Source organism: Rattus rattus, chromosome 18 (assembly GCF_011064425.1).
Source record: "Rattus rattus isolate New Zealand chromosome 18, Rrattus_CSIRO_v1, whole genome shotgun sequence".
Lineage (NCBI taxonomy): Eukaryota > Metazoa > Chordata > Mammalia > Rodentia > Muridae > Rattus > Rattus rattus.
The window spans coordinates 10,562,274-10,582,160 of NC_046171.1; the positions used below are offsets into that span (position 1 = coordinate 10,562,274).

At 39.0% G+C, this 19,887-nt stretch overlaps 1 protein-coding gene and 1 pseudogene across 1 annotated transcript; one reads left to right on the plus strand and one right to left on the minus strand.

Annotated features, from left to right (window-relative positions):
• Nucleotides 1-12,580: 12,580 nt before the first annotated feature.
• Nucleotides 12,581-13,519, minus strand: LOC116887323 (olfactory receptor 14J1-like). Its single transcript, XM_032888917.1, has one exon. It carries the CDS (start codon nt 13,517-13,519, stop codon nt 12,581-12,583), a length of 939 nt encoding a protein of 312 aa, XP_032744808.1.
• A 3,697-nt stretch (nt 13,520-17,216) lies between these two features.
• LOC116887631 lies at nt 17,217-17,876 on the plus strand (annotated as a pseudogene).
• Nucleotides 17,877-19,887: the final 2,011 nt, after the last annotated feature.

Consider the following 19,887-nt stretch of genomic DNA (forward strand, 5'->3'; position numbering starts at 1 on the left):
TCTTTCTCTTATTCCTTCAACGGGGGTCCTATTCTCAGTTCAGTGGTTAGCTGCTGGCATTCGCCTCTGTATTTGCTGTATTCTGGCTGTGTCTCTCAGGAGCAATCTACACTTCTGCACTTCTTTGCTTCATCCATCTTGTCTAATTGGGTGGCTGTATATATATGGGCCACATGTGGGGCAGGCTCTGAATGGGTGTCCCTTCAGTCTCTGTTTTAATCTTTGCCTCTCTCTTCCCTGCCAAGGGTATTCTTATTCCCCTTTTAAAGAAGGAGTGAAGCATTCACATTTTGATCATCCGTCTTGAGTTTCATTTGTTCTAGGCATCTAGGGTAATTCAAGCATTTGGGCTAATAACCACTTATCAATGAGTGCATACCATGTATGTCTTTCTGTGATTGGGTTAGCTCACTCAGGATGATATTTTCCAGTTCCAACCATTTGCCTACGAATTTAATAAAGTCGTTGTTTTTGATAACTGAGTAATATTCCATTGTGTAGATGTACCACATTTTCTGTATCCATTCCTCTGTTGAAGGGCATCTGGGTTCTTTCCAGCTTCTGGCTATTATAAATAAGGCTGCGATGAACATAGTGGAGTACCTGTCTTTTTTATATGTTGGGGCATCTTTTGGGTATATGCCCAGGAGAGGTATAGCTGGATCCTCAGGCAGTTCAATGTCCAATTTTCTGAGGAACCTCCAGACTGATTTCCAGAATGGTTGTACCAGTCTGCAATCCCACCAACAATGGAGGAGTGTTCCTCTTTCTCCACATCCTCGCCAGCATTTGCTGTCACCTGAGTTTTTGATCTTAGCCATTCTCACTGGTGTGAGGTGAAATCTCAGGGTTGTTTTGATTTGCATTTCCCTTATGACTAACGATGTTGAACATTTCTTTAGGTGTTTCTCGGCCATTCGGTATTCCTCAGCTGTGAATTCTTTGTTTAGCTCTGAACCCCATTTTTAATAGGGTTATTTGTCTCCCTGCAGTCTAACTTTTGAGTTCTTTGTATATTTTGGATATAAGCCCTCTATCTGTTGTAGGATTGGTAAAGATCTTTTCCCAATCTGTTGGTTGCCGTTTTGTCCTAACCACAGTGTCCTTTGCCTTACAGAAGCTTTGCAGTTTTATGAGATCCCATTTGTCGATTCTTGATCTTAGAGCATAAGCCATTGGTGTTTTGTTCAGGAAATTTTTTCCAGTGCCCATGTGTTCCAGATGCTTCACTAGTTTTTCCTCTATTAGTTTGAGTGTGTCTGGTTTGATGTGGAGGTCCTTGATCCACTTGGACTTAAGCTTTGTACAGGGTGATAAGCATGGATCGATCTGCATTCTTCTACATGCTGACCTCCAGTTGAACCAGCACCATTTGCTGAAAATGCTATCTTTTTTCCATTGGATGGATTTGGCTCCTTTGTCAAAAATCAAGTGACCATAGGTGTGTGGGTTCATTTCTGGGTCTTCAATTCTGTTCCATTGGTCTATCTGTCTACAATACCATGCAGTTTTTATCACTATTGCTCTGTAATACTGCTTGAGTTCAGGGATAGTGATTCCCCTGAAGTCCTTTTTTTATTGTTGAGGATAGTTTTAGCTATCCTGGGTTTTTTGTTATTCCAGATGAATTTGCAAATTGTTCTGTCTAACTCTTTGAAGAATTGGATTGGTATTTTGATGGGGATTGCATTGAATCTGTAGATCGCTTTTGGTAAAATGGCCATTTTTACTATATTAATCCTGCCAATCCATGAGCATGGGAGATCTTTCCATCTTCTGAGGTTTCTCCAATTTCTTTCTTCAGTGTCTTGAAGTTCTTATTGTACAGATCTTTTACTTGCTTGGTTAAAGTCACACCGAGGTAGTTTATGTTATTTGGGTCTATTATGAAGGGTGTCGTTTCCCTAATTTCTTTCTCGGCTTGTTTTTCTTTTGTGTAGAGTAAGGCTACTGATTTATTTGAGTTAATTTTATACCCAGCCACTTTGCTTAAGTTGTTTATCAGCTTTAGTAGTTCTCTGGTGGAACTTTTGGGATCACTTAAATATACTATCATATCATCTGCAAATAGTGATATTTTGACTTCTTCTTTTCTGATCTGTATCCCCTTGACCTCCTTTTGTTGTCTGATTGCTCTGGCTAGAACTTCAAGAACTATATTGAATAAGTAGGGAGAGAGTGGGCAGCCTTGTCTAGTCCCTGATTTTAGTGGGATTGCTTCAAGATTCTCTCCATTTAGTTTAATGTTAGCCACTGGTTTGCTGTATATGGCTTTTATTATGTTTAGGTATGGGCCTTGAATTCCTATTCTTTCCAGGACTTTTATCATGAAGGGGTGTTGAATTTTGTCAAATGCTTTCTCAGCATCTAATGAAATGATCATGTGGTTTTGTTCTTTCAGTTTGTTTATATAATGGATCACGTTGATGGTTTTCCGTATATTAAACCATCCCTGCATGCCTGGGATGAAGACTACTTGATCATGGTGGATGATTGTTTTGATGTGCTCTTGGATTCGGTTTGCCAGAATTTTGTTGAGTATTTTTTTAAATCGATGTTCATAAGGAAATTGGTCTGAAGTTCTCTTTCTTTGTTGGGTCTTTGTGTGGTTTAGGTATAAAATAATTGTGGCTTCATAGAAGGAATTGGTAGTGCTCCATTTGTTTCAATTTTGTGGAATAGTTTGGATAATATTGGTACGAGGTCTTCTATGAAGGTCTGATAGAATTCTGCACTAAACCCGTCTGGACATGGGCTCTTTTTGGTTGGGAGACCCTTAATGTCACCTTCTATTTCCTTAGGAGTTATGGGGTTGTTTAACTGGTTTATCTTTTCCTGATTTAACTTCGGTACCTGGTATCTGTCTAGGAAATTGTCCATTTCCTGTAGATTTTCAAGTTTTGTTGAATATAGGCTTTTATAGTAAGATCTGATGATTTTTTGAATTTCCTCTGAATCTGTAGTTATGTCTCCCTTTTCATTTCTGATTTTGTTAATTTGGACACACTCTCTGTGTCCTCTCGTTAGTCTGGCTAGGGGTTTATCTATCTTGTTGATTTTCTCAAAGAACCAACTTTTGGTTCTGTTGATTCTTTCTATGGTCCTTTTTTTTGTTTCTACTTGGTTGATTTCAGCTCTGAGTTTGATTATTTCCTGCCTTCTACTCCTCCTGGGTGTATTTGCTTCTTTTGTTCTAGAGCTTTTGGTGTGCTGTCAAGCTGCTGACATATGCTCTTTCCTGTTTCTTTCTGCAGGCACTCAAGCGCTATGAGTTTTTCCTCTTAGCTTTACAGCTTTCATTGTGTCCCATAAGTTTGGGTATGTTGTACCTTCATTTTCATTAAATTCTAAAAAGTTTTTAATTTCTTTCTTTATTTCTTCCTTGACCAGGTTATCATTGAGTAGAGCATTGTTCAATTTCCACGTATATGTGGCATTCTTCCCTTATTGTTATTGAAGACCAGCTTTAGGCCGTGGTGGTCTGATAGCACACATGGGATTATTTCTATCTTTCTGTACCTGTTGAGGCCCGTTTTTTGACCAATTATATGGTCAATTTTGGAGAAAGTACCATGAGGAGCTGAGAAGAAGGTATATCCTTTTGCTTTAGGATAGAATGTTCTGTAAATATCTGTTAAGTCCATTTGGCTCATGACTTCTCTTAGTCTGTCTAGGTCTCTGTTTAATTTCTGTTTCCATGATCTGTCCATTGATGAGAGTGGGGTGTTGAAATCTCCTACTATTATTGTGTGAGGTGCAATGTGTGTTTTGAGCTTTAGTAAGGTTTCTTTTACGTATGTAGGTGCCCTTGTATTTGGGGCATAGATATTTAGGATTGAGAGTTCATCTTGGTGGATTTTTCCTTTGATGAATATAAAGTGTCCTTCCTTATCTTTTTTGATGACTTTTAGTTGAAAATTGATTTTATTTGATATTAGAATGGCTACTCCAGCTTGCTTCTTCTGACCATTTGCTTGGAAAGTTGTTTCCCAGCCTTTCACTCTGAGGTAGTGTCTGTCTTTGTCTCTGAGGTGTGTTTCCTGTAGGCAGCAGAATGCAGGGTCCTCGTTGTGTATCCAGTTTGTTAATCTATGTGTTTTTATTGGGGAGTTGAGGCCATTGATGTTGAGAGATATTAAGGAATAGTGATTATTGCTTCCTGTTATATTCATATTTGGATGTGAGATTATGTTTGTGTGCTTTTCTTCTCTTTGTTTTGTTGTCAAGACGATTAGTTTCTTGCCTCTTCTAGGGTATAGCTTGCCTCCTTATATTGGGCCTTACCATTTATTATCCTTTGTAGTGCTGGATTTGTAGAAAGATATTGTGTAAATTTGGTTTTGTCATGGAATATCTTGGTTTCTCCATCTATGTTATTGGAGAGTTTTGCAGGATACAGTAGCCTGGGCTGGCATTTGTGTTCTCTTAGGGTCTGTATGACATCAGTCCAGGATCTTCTGGCCTTCATAGTTTCTGGTGAAAAGTCTGGTGTGATTCTGATAGGTCTGCCTTTATATGTTACTTGACCTTTTTCCTTACTGCTTTTAATATTCTTTCTTTATTTTGTGCGTTTGGTGTTTTGACTATTATGTGACGGGAGGTGTTTCTTTTCTGGTCCAATCTATTTGGAGTTCTGTGGCTTCTTGTATGCCTATGGGTATCTCTTTTTTAGGTTAGGAAGTTTTCTTCTATGATTTTGTTGAAGATATTTACTGGTCCTTTGAGCTGGGAGTCTTCACTCTCTTCTATACCTATTATCCTTAGGTTTGATCTTCTCATTGAGTCCTGGATTTCCTGTATGTTTTGGACCAGTAGCTTTTTCTGCTTTACATTATCTTTGACAGTTGAGTCAATGATTTCTATGGAATCTTCTGCTCCTGAGATTCTCTCTTCCATCTCTTGTATTCTGTTGGTGAAGCTTGTATCTACAGCTCCTTGTCTCTTCTTTTGGTTTTCTATATCCAGGGTTATTTCCATGTGTTCTTTCTTAATTGCTTCTATTTCCATTTTTAATTCCTTCAACTGTTGATTGTGTTTTCCTGGAATTCTTTCAGGGATTTTTGCGATTCCTCTCTGTAGGCTTCTACTTGTTTATTAATGTTTTCCTCTGTTTCTCTAAGGGAGTTCTTCACGTCTTTCTTGAAGTCCTCCAGCATCATGATCAAATATGATTTTGAAACTAGATCTTGCTTTTCTGGTGTGTATGGATATTCCATGTTTGTTTTGGTGGGAGAATTGGGTTCCGATGATGTCATATAGTCTTGGTTTCTGTTGCTTGGGTTCCTGCGCTTGCCTCTCGCCATCAGATTATCTCTAGTGTTACTTTGTTCTGCTATTTCTGACAGTGGCTAGACTGTCCTATAAGCCTGTGTGTCAGGAGTGCTGTAGACCTGTTTTACTGTTTTCTTTCAGCCAGTTATGGGGACAGAGTGTTCTGCTTTCGTGCGTGTAGTTTTTCCCCTCTACAGGTCTTCAGCTGTTCCTGTGGGCCTGTGTCTTGAGTTCACCAGGCAGGTCACTTGCATCAGAAAAGTTGGTCTTACCTGTGGTCCCGAGGCTCAAGTTCGCTCGCGGGGTGCTGCCCACGGGCTCTCCGTGGTGGCAGCAACCAGGAAGATCTGTGCTGCCCCTTCCGGGAGCCTCCGTGCACCAGGGTTCCAGATGGCCTCCGGTGTTTTCCTCTGGCGTCCGAGATGTGTGTGCAGAGAGCAGTCTCTTCTGGTTTCCCAGGCGTGTCTGCCTCTCTGAAGCAACAATTTATTTTTAAATTTTTACTTTAAAATCATTTTTGCCTATTAATATACATATGGATATAAATGCACATGATATCAGTAGAGAAATTTGCATAGTCTTACAGTTATAATTTTCCTGAAGTACAGTTTTCAATTCATATTAAAATTTATCTGCATACAGTCCTTCATTTTTCTTATGTAAAGTATCTTCAATATTTAATTATTGTAAGTAATTTGATATACACATTTGTAAGCTATCACCTTTGTCATTATAATTCTAAAAAAGGGGTTTATTGAATCAAAGTGACAAAATATTCGTTTCTTAAATGATGTGAACTTATTGTTTCTTTTTTGTTCCTTTTTTTTTTTTGCTCAAGACCTTTTATTGGATATATTTTTATTTACATTTTAAATGTTCTCCCCTTTCCCAGTTTCCCATTCATAAGCCCCCTCTCTCCTCCCCCTCCCACTTCTTATATGAGGGTGTCCCCCCAACTACCCACCCCTTCCTGCCTCCCTACCCTGATACTCCCCTACACTGGAGGGTCCAGCCTTGGCAGGACCAAGGGCTTCTCCTCCCATTTATGCCCAGCAAGGCCATTCTCAGCTACATATGCAGCTGGAGTCATGAGTCTCTCCACATGTACTCTTTGAGTAGTGGTTTAGTCCCTGGGAATGGTTGGTTGTTACTGTTGTTTTTTGGGGTTGCAAGCCCCTTCAGTTCCTTCAACCCTTTCTCTAATTACTTCAATGGGGACCCCGTTCTCAGTTCAATGGTTGGCTGCAAGCATTCGCCTCCATATTTGTCATGTTCTGGCAGAAGCTCTCAGGAGATATATCAGCATCCTGTCAGCATGTACTTCTTGGCATCAGCAATAGTGTCTGGGTTTGGTGGCCGTGTGTCTATGTGCTGGATCCCCAGGTAGGGCAGCTCTGAATGGCCATTCCTTCAGTCTCTGCTCCATACTTTGTCTCCATATCTCTTCTATGTATATTTTTATTCCCCCCTTTAAGAAAGACTGAAGTATCTGCAGTTTGGTTGTTCTTTTTATTGAGCTTCATGTGGTCTGTGGATCGTATCTTGGGTAATTTGAGCTTTTGGGCTGGTAGTCACTTATCAGTGAATGAATACAATGTGTGTTCTTTTGTGACTGGGTAACCTCACTCAGGATGATATTTTCTAGTTCCATCTATTTGCCTATGAATTTCATGAAGTCATTTTTTTTTATAGCTGAGTAGTACTCCATTGTGTAGCTATACCAAATTTTCTGTACCCATTCCTCTGTTGAAGGACATCTGGGTCCTTTCCAGCTTCTGGCTATTGTAAAAAGCTTCTATGAACATAGTGGGACATGTGTCCTTATTATATGTTGGACCATCACTTGGGTATATGCCTAGGAGGGGTATAGCTGAGTCCTTAGGTAGTACAATATCCAATTTTCTGAGGAACCTCCAGACTAATCTCAAGAGTGGTTGTACTAGCTTGCAATCCCACCAACAATGGAGGAGTGTTCCTCTTTTTCCACATCCTAACCAGCATCTGTGGTCACATGAGTTTTTGATCTTAGCTATTCTGACTAGTTTGAGGTAGAATTTTATGGTTGTTTTGATTTGCATTTCCCTGATGATTAAGGATGTTGAGCATTTTTAGGTACTTCTCAGCAATTTGATATTCCTCAGTTGAGAATGCTTTGTTTAGCTCTGTACCCCATTTTTAATACGTTATTTGATTCTCTGGAGTAACTTCTTGAATTCTTTGTATATATTGGACATTACCCCTCTATCAGATATAGGATTGATAAAGATATTTTCCCAATCTGTTGGTAGCTGTTTGGCCTAAAGGCAGTGTCCTTTGTCTTAAAGAAGCTTTGTAATTTTTTGGGGTCCCATTTGTCGATTCTTCATCTTCAAGCATATGCCATTGGTGTTCTCTTATGGGAAATTTCCCCAGTGCTCATGTTTTCGAAGCTCTTCCCCACTTTTTCTTTTATTAGTTTGAGTGTATCTGGTTTTATGTGGAGGTCCTTGATCCACTTGGACTTGAGCTTTGTACAGGACAATAAGAAACTTCCCTAACCTAAATAAAGAGATATCCATAAACATATAAGAAGCCTACAGAACTCCAAATAGATTGGACTAGAAGAGAAATTCCTCCTGTCAAATAATAGCCAAAACACCAAATGCACAAAACAAAGAAAGAATATTAGAAGCAGTAAGTGAAAAAGGTCTTGACATATAAATGCAGACCTATAAGAATTACACCAGGGGGGTGGGGATAAAAAAGAATTACACCAGGCTTCTCACCAGAGACTATGAAAGCCAGAAGACCCTGTATAGGTGTCATACACACCCTAAGAGAACACAGATACCAGCACAGGCTACTATATCAAACAAATCTCTCAATTAACATAGATGGAGAAACTAAGATATTTCATTAAAAAAACCAATACAAATATCTTTCTGTAAATCCATCCCTACAAAAGATAACAGATGGAAAACTCCAACACAAGGAGGGAAACTACCTCGTACAAAAGCAAGAAAGTAATCTCCTTGTAACAAAAAAAGAAGAAAGACACACAAATATAATTCCATCTCTAAATACAAAAGTAACAGTAAGTGACAATCAGTATTCCTTAATATCTCTCAACATTAATGGACTCAATTCCCCAATAAAAGAACATAGACTAACAGAGTGGATATGTAAAGAGGACCCAGGATTTTGCTGCATACAGGAAACACACCTCAGAGAAAAAGACAGATACTACCTCAGAGTAAAAGGGTAGAAAACAACTTTCAAGGCAAACTGCCTGAAGAAACAAGCTGGAGTAGCCATTCGAATATTGAATGAAACTGACTTTCAACCAAAAGTCATCAAAAAAGATAAAGACACTTCATAGTCATCAAAGGAAAAATCCACCAAGATGAACTGTCAATCCTAAATGTCTATGCTCCAAATACAAGTGCACCTACATCCATCAAAGAAACCTTACTAAAGCTCAAAGCACACATTGTACCTCATACAATAATAGTAGGAGATTTCAACACCCTGCTCTCATCAACGGACAGATCATTGAAACAGAAAGTAAACAGAGACATAGAAAAACTAACAGAAGTTATGAACCAACTGGATTTAACAGGTATGTATAGAACATTCCATCATAAAACAAAATGGTATACTTTCTTCTCAGTAACTCATGGTACCTTCTTCAAAACTGACCATATAAACAGTCACAAAACAGGCCTCAACAGATACGGGAAGATAGAAATAATCCCACGTACCCTAGCAGATCACCACAGACTAAGGCTGGTCTTCAATGCCAACAGTAATGATAGAATGCCCAAATATAAAAGTTGAACAATGTGGGGTTGGGGATTTAGCTCAGTGGTAGAGCGCTTGCCTAGCAAGCGCAAGGCCCTGGGTTCAGACCTCAGCTCCTGGAAAAAAAAAAAGTTGAACAACGGTCTACTCAATGACAACTTGGTCAAGGAAGAAATGAAGAAAGAAATTAAAGACTTCTTAAAATTTAAAGAAAATGAAGATAAAACATTCCCAAACTTATGGGTCACAATGAAAGCAGTGCTAAGAGGAAAACTCACAGCTCTGAGTGCCTGCAAAAGAAGCAGGAGAAAGTATACATTAGCAGCTTGACAGCACACCTAAAAGCTGCAGAACAAAAAGAAACAAATACACCCAAGATAAATAGACGGCAGGAAACAAATAAAATCAGGGCTGAAATCAAACAAGTAGAAACAAAAAGGACTATACAAAGAACCAAAAAATCCAGGAGCTGGGCCGTTGACAAAATCAACAAGATAGATAAACACTTTGCCAGACGAACCATAGGGCACAGAGACAGTATCCAATTAACAAAATCAGAAATGAAAAGGGAGACATAACAACAGAATCTGAAGAAATTTAAAAAAGTCGTTGTTTTTGATAGCTGAGTAGTATTTCATTGTGTAGATGTACCACATTTTCTGTATCCATTCCTCTGTTGAAGGGCATCTGGGTTCTTTCTGGCTTCTAGCTATTATAAATGAGGCTGCTATGCACATAGTGGACCATGTGTCTTTGTTATTTGTTGGAGCATCTTTTGGGTATATGCCCAAGAAAGGTATAGCTGGGTCCTCAGGTAGTGCAATGTCCAATTTTATGAGGAATCTCCAGACTGAGTTCCAGAATGGTTGTACCAGTCTGCAATCCCACCAACAATGGAGGAGTGTTCCTCTTTTTCCACATCCATGTCAGCATCTGCTCTCACTGAAGTTTTTGATCTTAGCCACTCTGACTGGTGTGAGGTAACCCCATCACAGAAAAACACACATGGTATGCACTCATGGATAAGTGCATATTAGCCCAAATGCTCGAATTACCCTAGATGCACAGAACACATGAAACTCAAGATGGATGATCAAAATGTGAATGCTTCACTCCTTCTTTAAAAGGGGAACAAGAATACCCTTGGGTGGGAATAGGGAAGCAAAGTTTAGAATAAAGACTGAAACAACACCCATTCAGAGCCTGCTCCACATGTGCCCCATACATATACAGCCACCCAATTAGACAAGATGGATGAAGGAAAGAAGTGCAGGCCAACAGGAACCGGATGTAGATCTCTCCTGAGAAACACAGCCAGAATACAGCAAATACATAGGCAAATGCCAGCAGCAAACCACTGAACTGAGAACGGGACCCCTATTGAAGGAATCAGAGAAAGGACTGCAAGAGTTTGAAGGGGCTTGAGACCTCATATAAACAACAATGTCAACCAACCAGAGCTTCCAGGGACTAAGCCACTACCCAAAGACTATACATGGACTGACCCTGGGCTCCAACCTCATAGGTAGCAAGGAATAGTCTAGTAAGAGCACCAGGGGAAGGGGAAGCCCTTGGTCCTGGCAAGACTGAACCCCCAGTGAACATGGTTGTTGGGGGAAGGACTGTAATGGGGGGAATGGGGAGGGGAACACCCAAATAGAAGGGGAGGGGGAGGGGTTAGGAGAATATTGGCGTGGAAACCGGGAAAGGGAATAACAATTGAAATGTAAATAAGAAATACTCAAGTTAATAAAGATGGAAAAAAAAAAGAAATACAGTCAAAGACAAACCACATGGGACACAAGTAAATGCAGAGATACACATGTTCTGGCACCCAGGGATTCCTTTAAAAAAGACCAGAAGCCATAATATGTATGCAAAGGAGCTGTAAGGTTAAGAAAAATGCCCTGATAAAACATTATGAGACATAGATTCTCAACACAATAGATGCCATTGTGGTTTTTCTCTCCTAAATTAATTAATATATTCACTTTACATCCTGATCACAGTCCCCTCCCTCCTCTATTTCCAGTGGCATTGTCCAACTTCCCTTTCCCTATTCCATCCACCCCTTCTATTCAGAAAAATTGAACCCCCCCCCCAACATGGTATCCACCTTGGCAAACCAGGTAGCCTAAGGACTAACTGCATCCTTTCCCATGGAGGCCAGACAAGGCAGCCCAGCTAGGGGAATGGAATCCAAAGGCATCCAACAGAGTCTGAATCAGAGACAGCCCCTGCACCAGTTGCTATGGAACCCCTATGAAGACCAAGCTACATGTGTGTAGGGGGCCTAAGTCCAGTCCACGCACGCTCTTTGGTTGGTGGTACAGAATCTTTGAGCCTCCATGGGCTCAGATCAGTTGGCTTTGTATGTTATTTTTGTGGTGTCCTTGATAACTCTGTATCCCTCAATCCTTATATAAGACTCCCTGAGCCCTGTCTAACGTTCGGCTGTGGGTCTCTACATCTGTTTCCATCAGCTGCTGGATGAAGATTCTCAGATGACAGTTGTGCTTGGCTCCTACCTGCAAGTATACCTGAGTATCATTAATAATATCTGTGGGTTTGTTTGTTTGATACTTTTGGGGTTTTTTTGTTGTTATTGTTTATAGAGTGAGACTCCACTGGAGACAATGGATTTTACATTTATATTTTTATTTCTGGGTTAGGGATGGCAACTCTGAACACTTTACTTCTCAGTGCTGGGAACCCATCTCGTGGAATTGTGCAGGCCCTGTGCATCCTACCACAGTCTCTGGGAGTTCACATGTGCTTTAGTACACCTGTGTTTAGAAGGCCTCATTTTCTTGGTGGCCCCCATACCCCTATCCCTTACATTCTTTTATCCCTTCTGGCTATTAAATTCTTCTTTTCTCCTCTTTTGCAATATTCTTTGAGCTCTGAGGGAAGAGATTCGATAGAGCTATCCCATTGAGGACTGGCTGTTTCTGAGTCCTTCTCAGCACAGTGCTCAGTTGTGAACCTCTGTATTTGTCCCCATATACTGCAGGTAGAATCTTCTCTGATGATGGCTGAGCAAGACATTAATCCACGTATATTACAACATGTTGTGAGGATAATTTTACTGCTATGTTCATTTAGTACTATTGGGTTTTTTTCTATAACCCTGGCCTATCTAGGGTCAGGTTCTTGGCCATTTGAGTACTAGTATTAGTATTACTTTTCTGTTTTTATTTTTGGTATATTGCCTCTGCAAAATTGTAAAGAAAAATACAGAGATTCACACAGTGTCGGCTTATGTATGTTTAGGAAGTAAAAAGTAATGAGTATATATTACAAAGCTTTTAAATACTTTATTAGTTTGAAGGAACAACACTTTTAATACTAAAATGCAAAGGAAGAAGGAAATTGTACTTCCATAAAGACATGGTTATATAACACAGTTTATCTACAAAAATGAAAACAAATATAACTCTTCATTAACATTACAGTTTGAGGAAACCCTAATGACTAAAATCATTCATGTGTTTAATTAAATAGCCAGAAACAACAGGGCAAAATAATCCTACCCAGCAAATTTTGGACTAAACAGTAACTTCCTTACAACACTCTTTATGGTCTCATTTCTCAGACTGTAAATAGCAGGGTTAAGAGTAGGAGGTATTACTGCATAAAATACAGAGACTAAGAACTCTAAAGCATATGGAGAGTCTGAGGTAGGGTTTAGATATGCACTGAAGCCTGTAGAAAGAAACAATGAGACAACAAAAAGGTGGGGCAGGCAAGTAGAGAAGACCTTAGACCTGCTTTCAGCAGAGGGCATCCTGAGAACTGTGGAGAATATGTGGACATAGGAGATGACGATCCCAATAAAGCAGGCAAAGGTAATTACAGACAGGAAATCAATCACTCCAATTACTACAAGGTGATCATTAGAGCAGGAGAGCTTGAGCAACTGGGGGACATCACAGAAGAACTGGTGAATTACTTTGTCCCCACAGAATCTGATAGAGTGTGTACTTGCTGTGTATAAAGTTCCTGAGATGCTTCCACTTAGCCACACAGCAGCCACAGACCAAGTGCACTTTCTGGGATCCATGATGACCTCATAGTGCAGTGGGAGGCAGATGGCCATATAGCGGTCATAAGACATCACTGTGAGAATGGCTATCTCACTTGAGGTCAAAGCTGTGAAAAAAAAAACCTGCATCATGCACTGGCCATATGAAATGTAGCCACTTTGTGCCAGTGAACTATAAACATACTGAGGAACTGTGAGAGAGAGTGATGAGAGGTCCAGAATGGAAAGATGCTTCAGAAAGTAATACATTGGAGACTGGAGCTGTGGATCCAGTGTTGTGATGGTGATAATGATGAAGTTACCTGTTGAGCCTAATAGGTAAGTCACCAAGAAGAGCAAAGCCTGTAAGACCTGCACCTCATGGTTGTCAGAGAACCCCATGAGGAGAAATCCATTCATTGTGCTTATATTTTTCAAAATCATTTTGGTAACAGAACTTGTGTTGTGAGCTGGAGAACAAAATAACATATTAAATGCACAAGAAAGAGGTGAGGCATTATTTGTTCATTAATTTTTACTTCAATAATTACTCTATATACTCTTTATCATCTATTTATATATCTCCCTAGATATATCACCTATTTATCTATCATCTACCGATATTCTATTTTTTTGAGAAATTTAAGTGAGAGCATATTTTTTTCATCTCTATAGATCTCACATTATCCAATCATAAAGCAGTAGTTACAGGTGGATATACATGTGATCCATCACTAGTTCTCTCAAGAAATGTGGTTGTATTTGCCCCATGAAAAAGCATTGCTCCACTGCCATGGTTGAAACACACTGATTTTTCTTTAAGTCATCAATAAACAGGCAGTGATGTACTATGGACAAGAAGGTTTTGAACATATGATTGAATACCATTGTAGGAAATGAAATATACATTTATAAGAAATATGCCAGGAATTAAAATATGTTTGAGTGTCCACTGGAAAGATTTATTCTCTCTTAGCAAACAATACTGCTGTTACTGCAAGAGGTTATTGATCACTGTAGAATCAAGTGTAGAGATGATCATTTTTTTGCTCTCAAATTTCCATGCTGTATTATTGAAAGAGAAAAAAACTTGCTTGTGCAAGGAGATATTTACATCCCACCTTCAATTTAGAAACCCCTATTCATTTTAATGATTTTTTAGAGGTCAAATAGTTTCTCTTTGCATTTTATTTTTATTTCACTGCAGCCTATACTATTAACCTCAGGTGTAGCCATCAAACAGTTATTAGCACTTACCACAAGTAAAGACAATTGCAAAGACAGATGTTGATTTCTTGAGGTAGTTTAAGGTGTGGAGGAAAATGGCCAATATCCAATAAGAGACTAGAAATTTAAAGTCATTTATGTTTCAGATAGAAGTCATGTTTTAGTTCATTGTCCTTTGTTTTGATGTTTGAGAGATTAAAAATAAACCATCATTCTTCCCTTGAAAGATGCATGTTGGTGTTGAATGACTGATGAGAATTTAATGGAGTCTTAGCTTCCTGCATTTTTTATCCATTAGTGTTTCATTGCATAGAGTTTTATGCAAGAAAAGAAATATGCTGTCAGTCTTTTGAAGTCTTAAGTCCTGTGAAATATAATCAGATAATTTTTGTGCCTATCTAAAAATTGTATGCTTAAAAATGGAATCACAGAATAAAATTTGAGGACATCCTTTTTAATCTTGAGACATTTTCCATTATGTGGCATCTGTTGTGTGTCATCCTATCTCCCTGTACTTCACTCCACCACCCTCAGATCTCTTTTGCAAGAATGAACTTGATAGCAAATAACTCCAAACCTAGACCCAATTACTTCATAGGATGTTGTAATTTGATTGTAATTAATGTGTTCTTAGAGACAACTATGCCATGAGAAAATGAATCCCTGTGAGACCTGTGAATTCAAACCAATGTGGGCTCCTCAGAAAGATCCTGCATCTATAGGAAAATAAAATACTGTTAAATAATCTAGATAACTAGATTTCTTCTAGTACAATGTTTATATTTGAAAGCCTTTGTCTCCTGCTCTGTTTACCTCAGTCATAACTTGAATCATTCTAAAATATCCTCATATGATTTCTAAAATATCTCATATATACAACAGAAATTTAGAGAAAAATCAAAGATCTCCCTTATGTTTCTCACAGTTTTCATTGTTTTGAATTCTGTGTTTTGATAGTATTATCCTTTGAGGTTGGTAAAAATGTAAACATATTTATGTTTATTGTTCATATTAAAATTGTACTGAATCATTTAAATTAAAATTTTTTCTGACAAACAAAACCAGTTCATTTTAATATTTCTATTTTAATCTGACAAATCAATCCAGCACAAAAGTTAAGAAAGCTGAGTAATATTGACCATTCCTATATATGTGACAGGAGGCAAGTTTGCACCCTTCCTAAAGCAGGTCTCCCTTGATTCACACAGTCAGCTTGGAGTTAAACATTTTAATAGAAAAAAACTTGAGAGTTAGTAACTTGAATAACACTATTACCATTGAGTTATAAACATTTACATATATCAAAAAAGACACAGAGACAGCGTAACAATCACATTGATCTTGTCTACCTTGAGGTTTCTCAGTTGATTCTGAGAGCTGTTTAAGAAGTGGTTTAACAGTTTACAGAAGTGTCATATTTTCCAGAAAGTAACACATTAACGTTTCTCATTCAACAGTCTTCTGACATCTTCCCTTATTGTGTGTATATGAATTTTAAAATCTAGTTTATTTTCAGTAAGATGCCCTTCCTACCTTTTTATAATGATAGCCTTGCTTTTTCAAACTAAGTAAGATTGTGAGGTTTTGTTAGAATTTCCATAAAATACTGATCTTTCCTCATCCACATTTGGGAAACTTACTCCAGGATGTCTTGTGGATGTAAATCTCCAAGCTGATCAACAATTTCTCATATATCTTGTCCACAATTGCAGACTTTTAAATCATATTATGTCCCTAGAGAACAATTGTGGTGAGCTGTTTTCATGCAGAGAGGGGATGGACTTGGAAGTATTCTCTCTTTTGTAATGGAAATTTGGACTCAGACCAAGTTACTTCATTTATTCTGACCCCATGTCATCTGGGAAATGGAGTCCCTAAAATTTCCAGACAGCTGTTGAATGGTTCTGTGATCTTGGGGTTTTGTTTTCCCAACTTAGTAGTTTTCAGTCCTTAGGAGACCTGTAAATCTCCAGAAAGCTCATTAGAGCTCAGAAATCTGGGCACTTCCTGAGTGTCTCTGATTCAGTCATTGTAGGCAATATCTCACAGGGCAGCTGCTGGTCTGACTACCTCAGGTAGACAGCTACTGTGTAGGAAAATTGTACATTTCTGATAGGAATATATATATATATATATATATATGTACATATATGTATATATATACTGTAGTAGAAAAATAATGTAAGAATGTATACATTTGCATTCCATAGTTTATCTTATCAATTATTTTCAAAGAATTCATAATTCATCAGTTAGACTAATGGAGGAAAACTAAATACAGCAAGTATTCCTCTATTTGCAGTTTAGAGTTCACATAGGAAATCATCAGTACAGATGGATAATGAGTGAGGCCAAGTCACAGATGATGCCATAGAATAATTAGTTTGCTTCTTTAAAATTGCTTATTCCTTTCTACAGAAAATAAAGCATTACTTTGCTTTGTTTCAAATAGAATCTCTTGACTTTGTAAAAGTCACTGCAGAAATGCAAATTAATGAAATTACAATAGACACAAACAATATAGAATATCTTGGCATTACTAAGTAAGCAAGGGACCTGTATAACAAGTTCTTGAAGTCTTTGAAGAAAGAAATTGAAGAAGATATCAAAAGATAGAAAGACCTCCCATGCTTATCCAACAGTAGAATTAACCATACCAGCTGCAGATATACCCATAGGGGCTGCAGCAGTGATGGGCATGAGCCTAAAAGCCAGGGAGAGAAGGAGCCAGTGGTACCAGCGGTGCCAGCGATGTGGCACTTCATGGCGAGCCCAGTCCATGAAGTGGTGAGAAGTCTGGGTCCTACAGTGCAGAGCCCTTCCTGGGCTCTTTCTGGGTTCAGGAGCGGCGGCCGCCTGTGGAGAACATGTCTGAGAGGTGGAAGCTGTGCATCCGGGGGCCCCCCACTCCGCCATGGAGGGCATGGATATGGACCTGGATCCTGAGCTCGTGCAGCTGTCTGGGCACCACAGACAAGGACGTGCTCATCTCTGAGTTCCAGCGGCTACTTAGCTTCCAGCTGCTGCCTTCTTCCTGGACATGACCAACTGGAACTTGCAAGCAGCAAATGCGCCTAAAATGACTTTGAGAACCCAAATATCAGTGTGCCCTCCGTGTCTTTTGTTGAAGATGTCACCATAGGAGAAAGAGAGTCAATATCCCCCGATATCCAGTTCATAAAAACATGGCCAATCCAGAATTCTGGGGGCAGAAGCCTGTCTTCCAGGGATTTGTCGTAAATATGTTGAGGGAGACCAGTTTGGACATGTGAATATGGTGATGGTGAGATCACTAGAGCCCCAAGAGTGTGCAGATGTCAGCGTCCAGATGTGCAGGCGCAGCAGAGCAGGAATGTACCAGGGACAGTGGTGGATGTGCACTGCTACTGGGCTCTACTATGGAGATGTTATCTGGGTGATTCTCATTGTGGAGGTGGGTGGACTTTTAGGAGTAATACAGAGGCTTTCATCTTTTGAAACAGAATTCAACACACAGCCACATCATCATAAGGTAGATGGAAACTTCAACCCATTTGCCTCTCCCCAAAGGAACCGACAATTAGATGAATGCTGAACTGCAGGAGGGGCACAGAGGCCACCGAGAAGAGATCCAGGAAGCCACCTTGGGTTTTGGTGATGACATCAGTCTAATGAGTTGTTAGGTCACTTGGGAAGGGGAAGAAATTTAAATGGGAGAAAATAAGCCATCTTTTAAAACAAAAATTATTTTACCTACTGACAGCATGGCTATCTTAACAAAGCAATCTACAGATTCAATGCAATGCCCACTAAAATTTCAACACAATTCTTTACAGATTTTAAAAGAACAATACTCCACTTTGTGTAGTACAACAACAACAACAACAAAATCCAGGATAGCTAAAATAATTCTGTTCAAGAACTTTTAGACCTATCACCATCCCTGATCTCAAGCTCTACTTCAGAGCAATAGTAATAAAACTGCATATTATTGGCATAAAAACAGACAGTATGATCAGTGCAATCAAATCAAAGATCCAGATGTAAATCTATTCACCTGGATTTTGATAAAGAAGCCAGAAATGCGCAATGGAAAAGGGCATCTTCAACAAACAGAATTGGTGTAACTGGATGTGTGCTAGTAGAAGAATGCAAATAAATTCATGTCTATTACTCTGCACAAAACTCAAGTCCAGATGTATCAAAGCCTGCAACATACAATCAGATATATTGAATTTGATAGAAGAGAATGTAGGAAAAGAGCCATAAACTCATTGGTACAGGTGACAACTGTCTAAATGGAACACAAACAGCTCAGGGACTAAGATCAACAATTAAGAAATGGGACCTCAAGAATATCCACACTTCTGAGGGTCCAGTTCTCTCCCCCATGGAATATGGGTGGAGCGAGCTGTTTGGCTGGTTCAGTTTGGTCCTGGGCACAGACCAGAACTGTGGGTACCAGCAGCTGTCTGTTCCTATATCCCTAGCAATTCCACTAAAATCAGGGACTAGACAAGGCTGTCACTCTCTCACTACTTATTCAATATAGTATTCAAAGTCTTAGCCAGAGCAATCAGACAGTGAAAGGAGGTCAAAGCAATACAAATTAAAAGGGAAGAAATCAAAATATCACTATTTGCAGATGATGTGATAGTGTACTTAAACGACCCCAAAAGTTCCAACAGAGAACTGCTTAACCTGATAAACAACTTCAGCAAAGTGTCAGGGTATAAAATTAACTGAAACAAATCAGTAGCCTTCCTCTACTCAAAGGATAAACAGGCTGAGAAAGAAATTAAGGAAATGACACCCTTCACAATAGTCCCAAATAATATAAAATATCTTGGTGTGACTTTAACAAAGCAAGTGAAAGATCTGTATGACAAGAACTTCAAGTCTCTGAAGAAAGAAATTGAGGAAGATCTCAGAAGATGGAAAGATCTTCCATGCTCATGGATGGGCAGGATTAATATAGTAAAGATGGCCGTTTTGCCAAAAACAATGTACAGATTCAACGCAATCCCCAACAAAATAACTACTCAATTCTTTATAGGGATAAAAGGAGCAATTTGAAAATTCATTTGGAATAGAAAAAAAAAACAGGATAGCGAAAACTATACTCAACAGTAAGAGAACTTCTGGGGGAATTACCATCCCTGACTTCAAGCAGTTCTACAGAGCAATAGTCATAAAATCTGTAGGGTATTGATGCAGAGACAGGCAGATAGATCAGTGGAACAGAATTGAAGACCCAGAAATGAACCCACACACCTATGGTTACTTGATCTTTGACAAAGGAACTAAAACTTTCCAGTGGAAGAAAGATAGCATTTTCAACAAATGGTGCAGGTTAAATGGAGGTCAGCATGTAGAAGAATGCAAATTGATCCATTCTTATCACCATGTACAAGGCTTGAGTCCAATTGCATCAGGACCACCACATCAAACCAGATACACTCAAACTAATAGAAGAAAGAGTGGGGAAGAATCTCGAACACATAGGCACTAGGGAAAATTTGCTGAACAAAACACCTATGGCTTATGCTGTAAGGTCAAGAATCGACAAATAGGACCTCATAAAACTACAAAGCTTCTGTAATGCA

Coding starts and splice junctions, on each gene's coding strand:
- LOC116887323 (XM_032888917.1), bottom strand. CDS start 13,519: ATGATTTTGAAAAATATAAGCACAATGAATGGATTTCTCCTCATGGGG.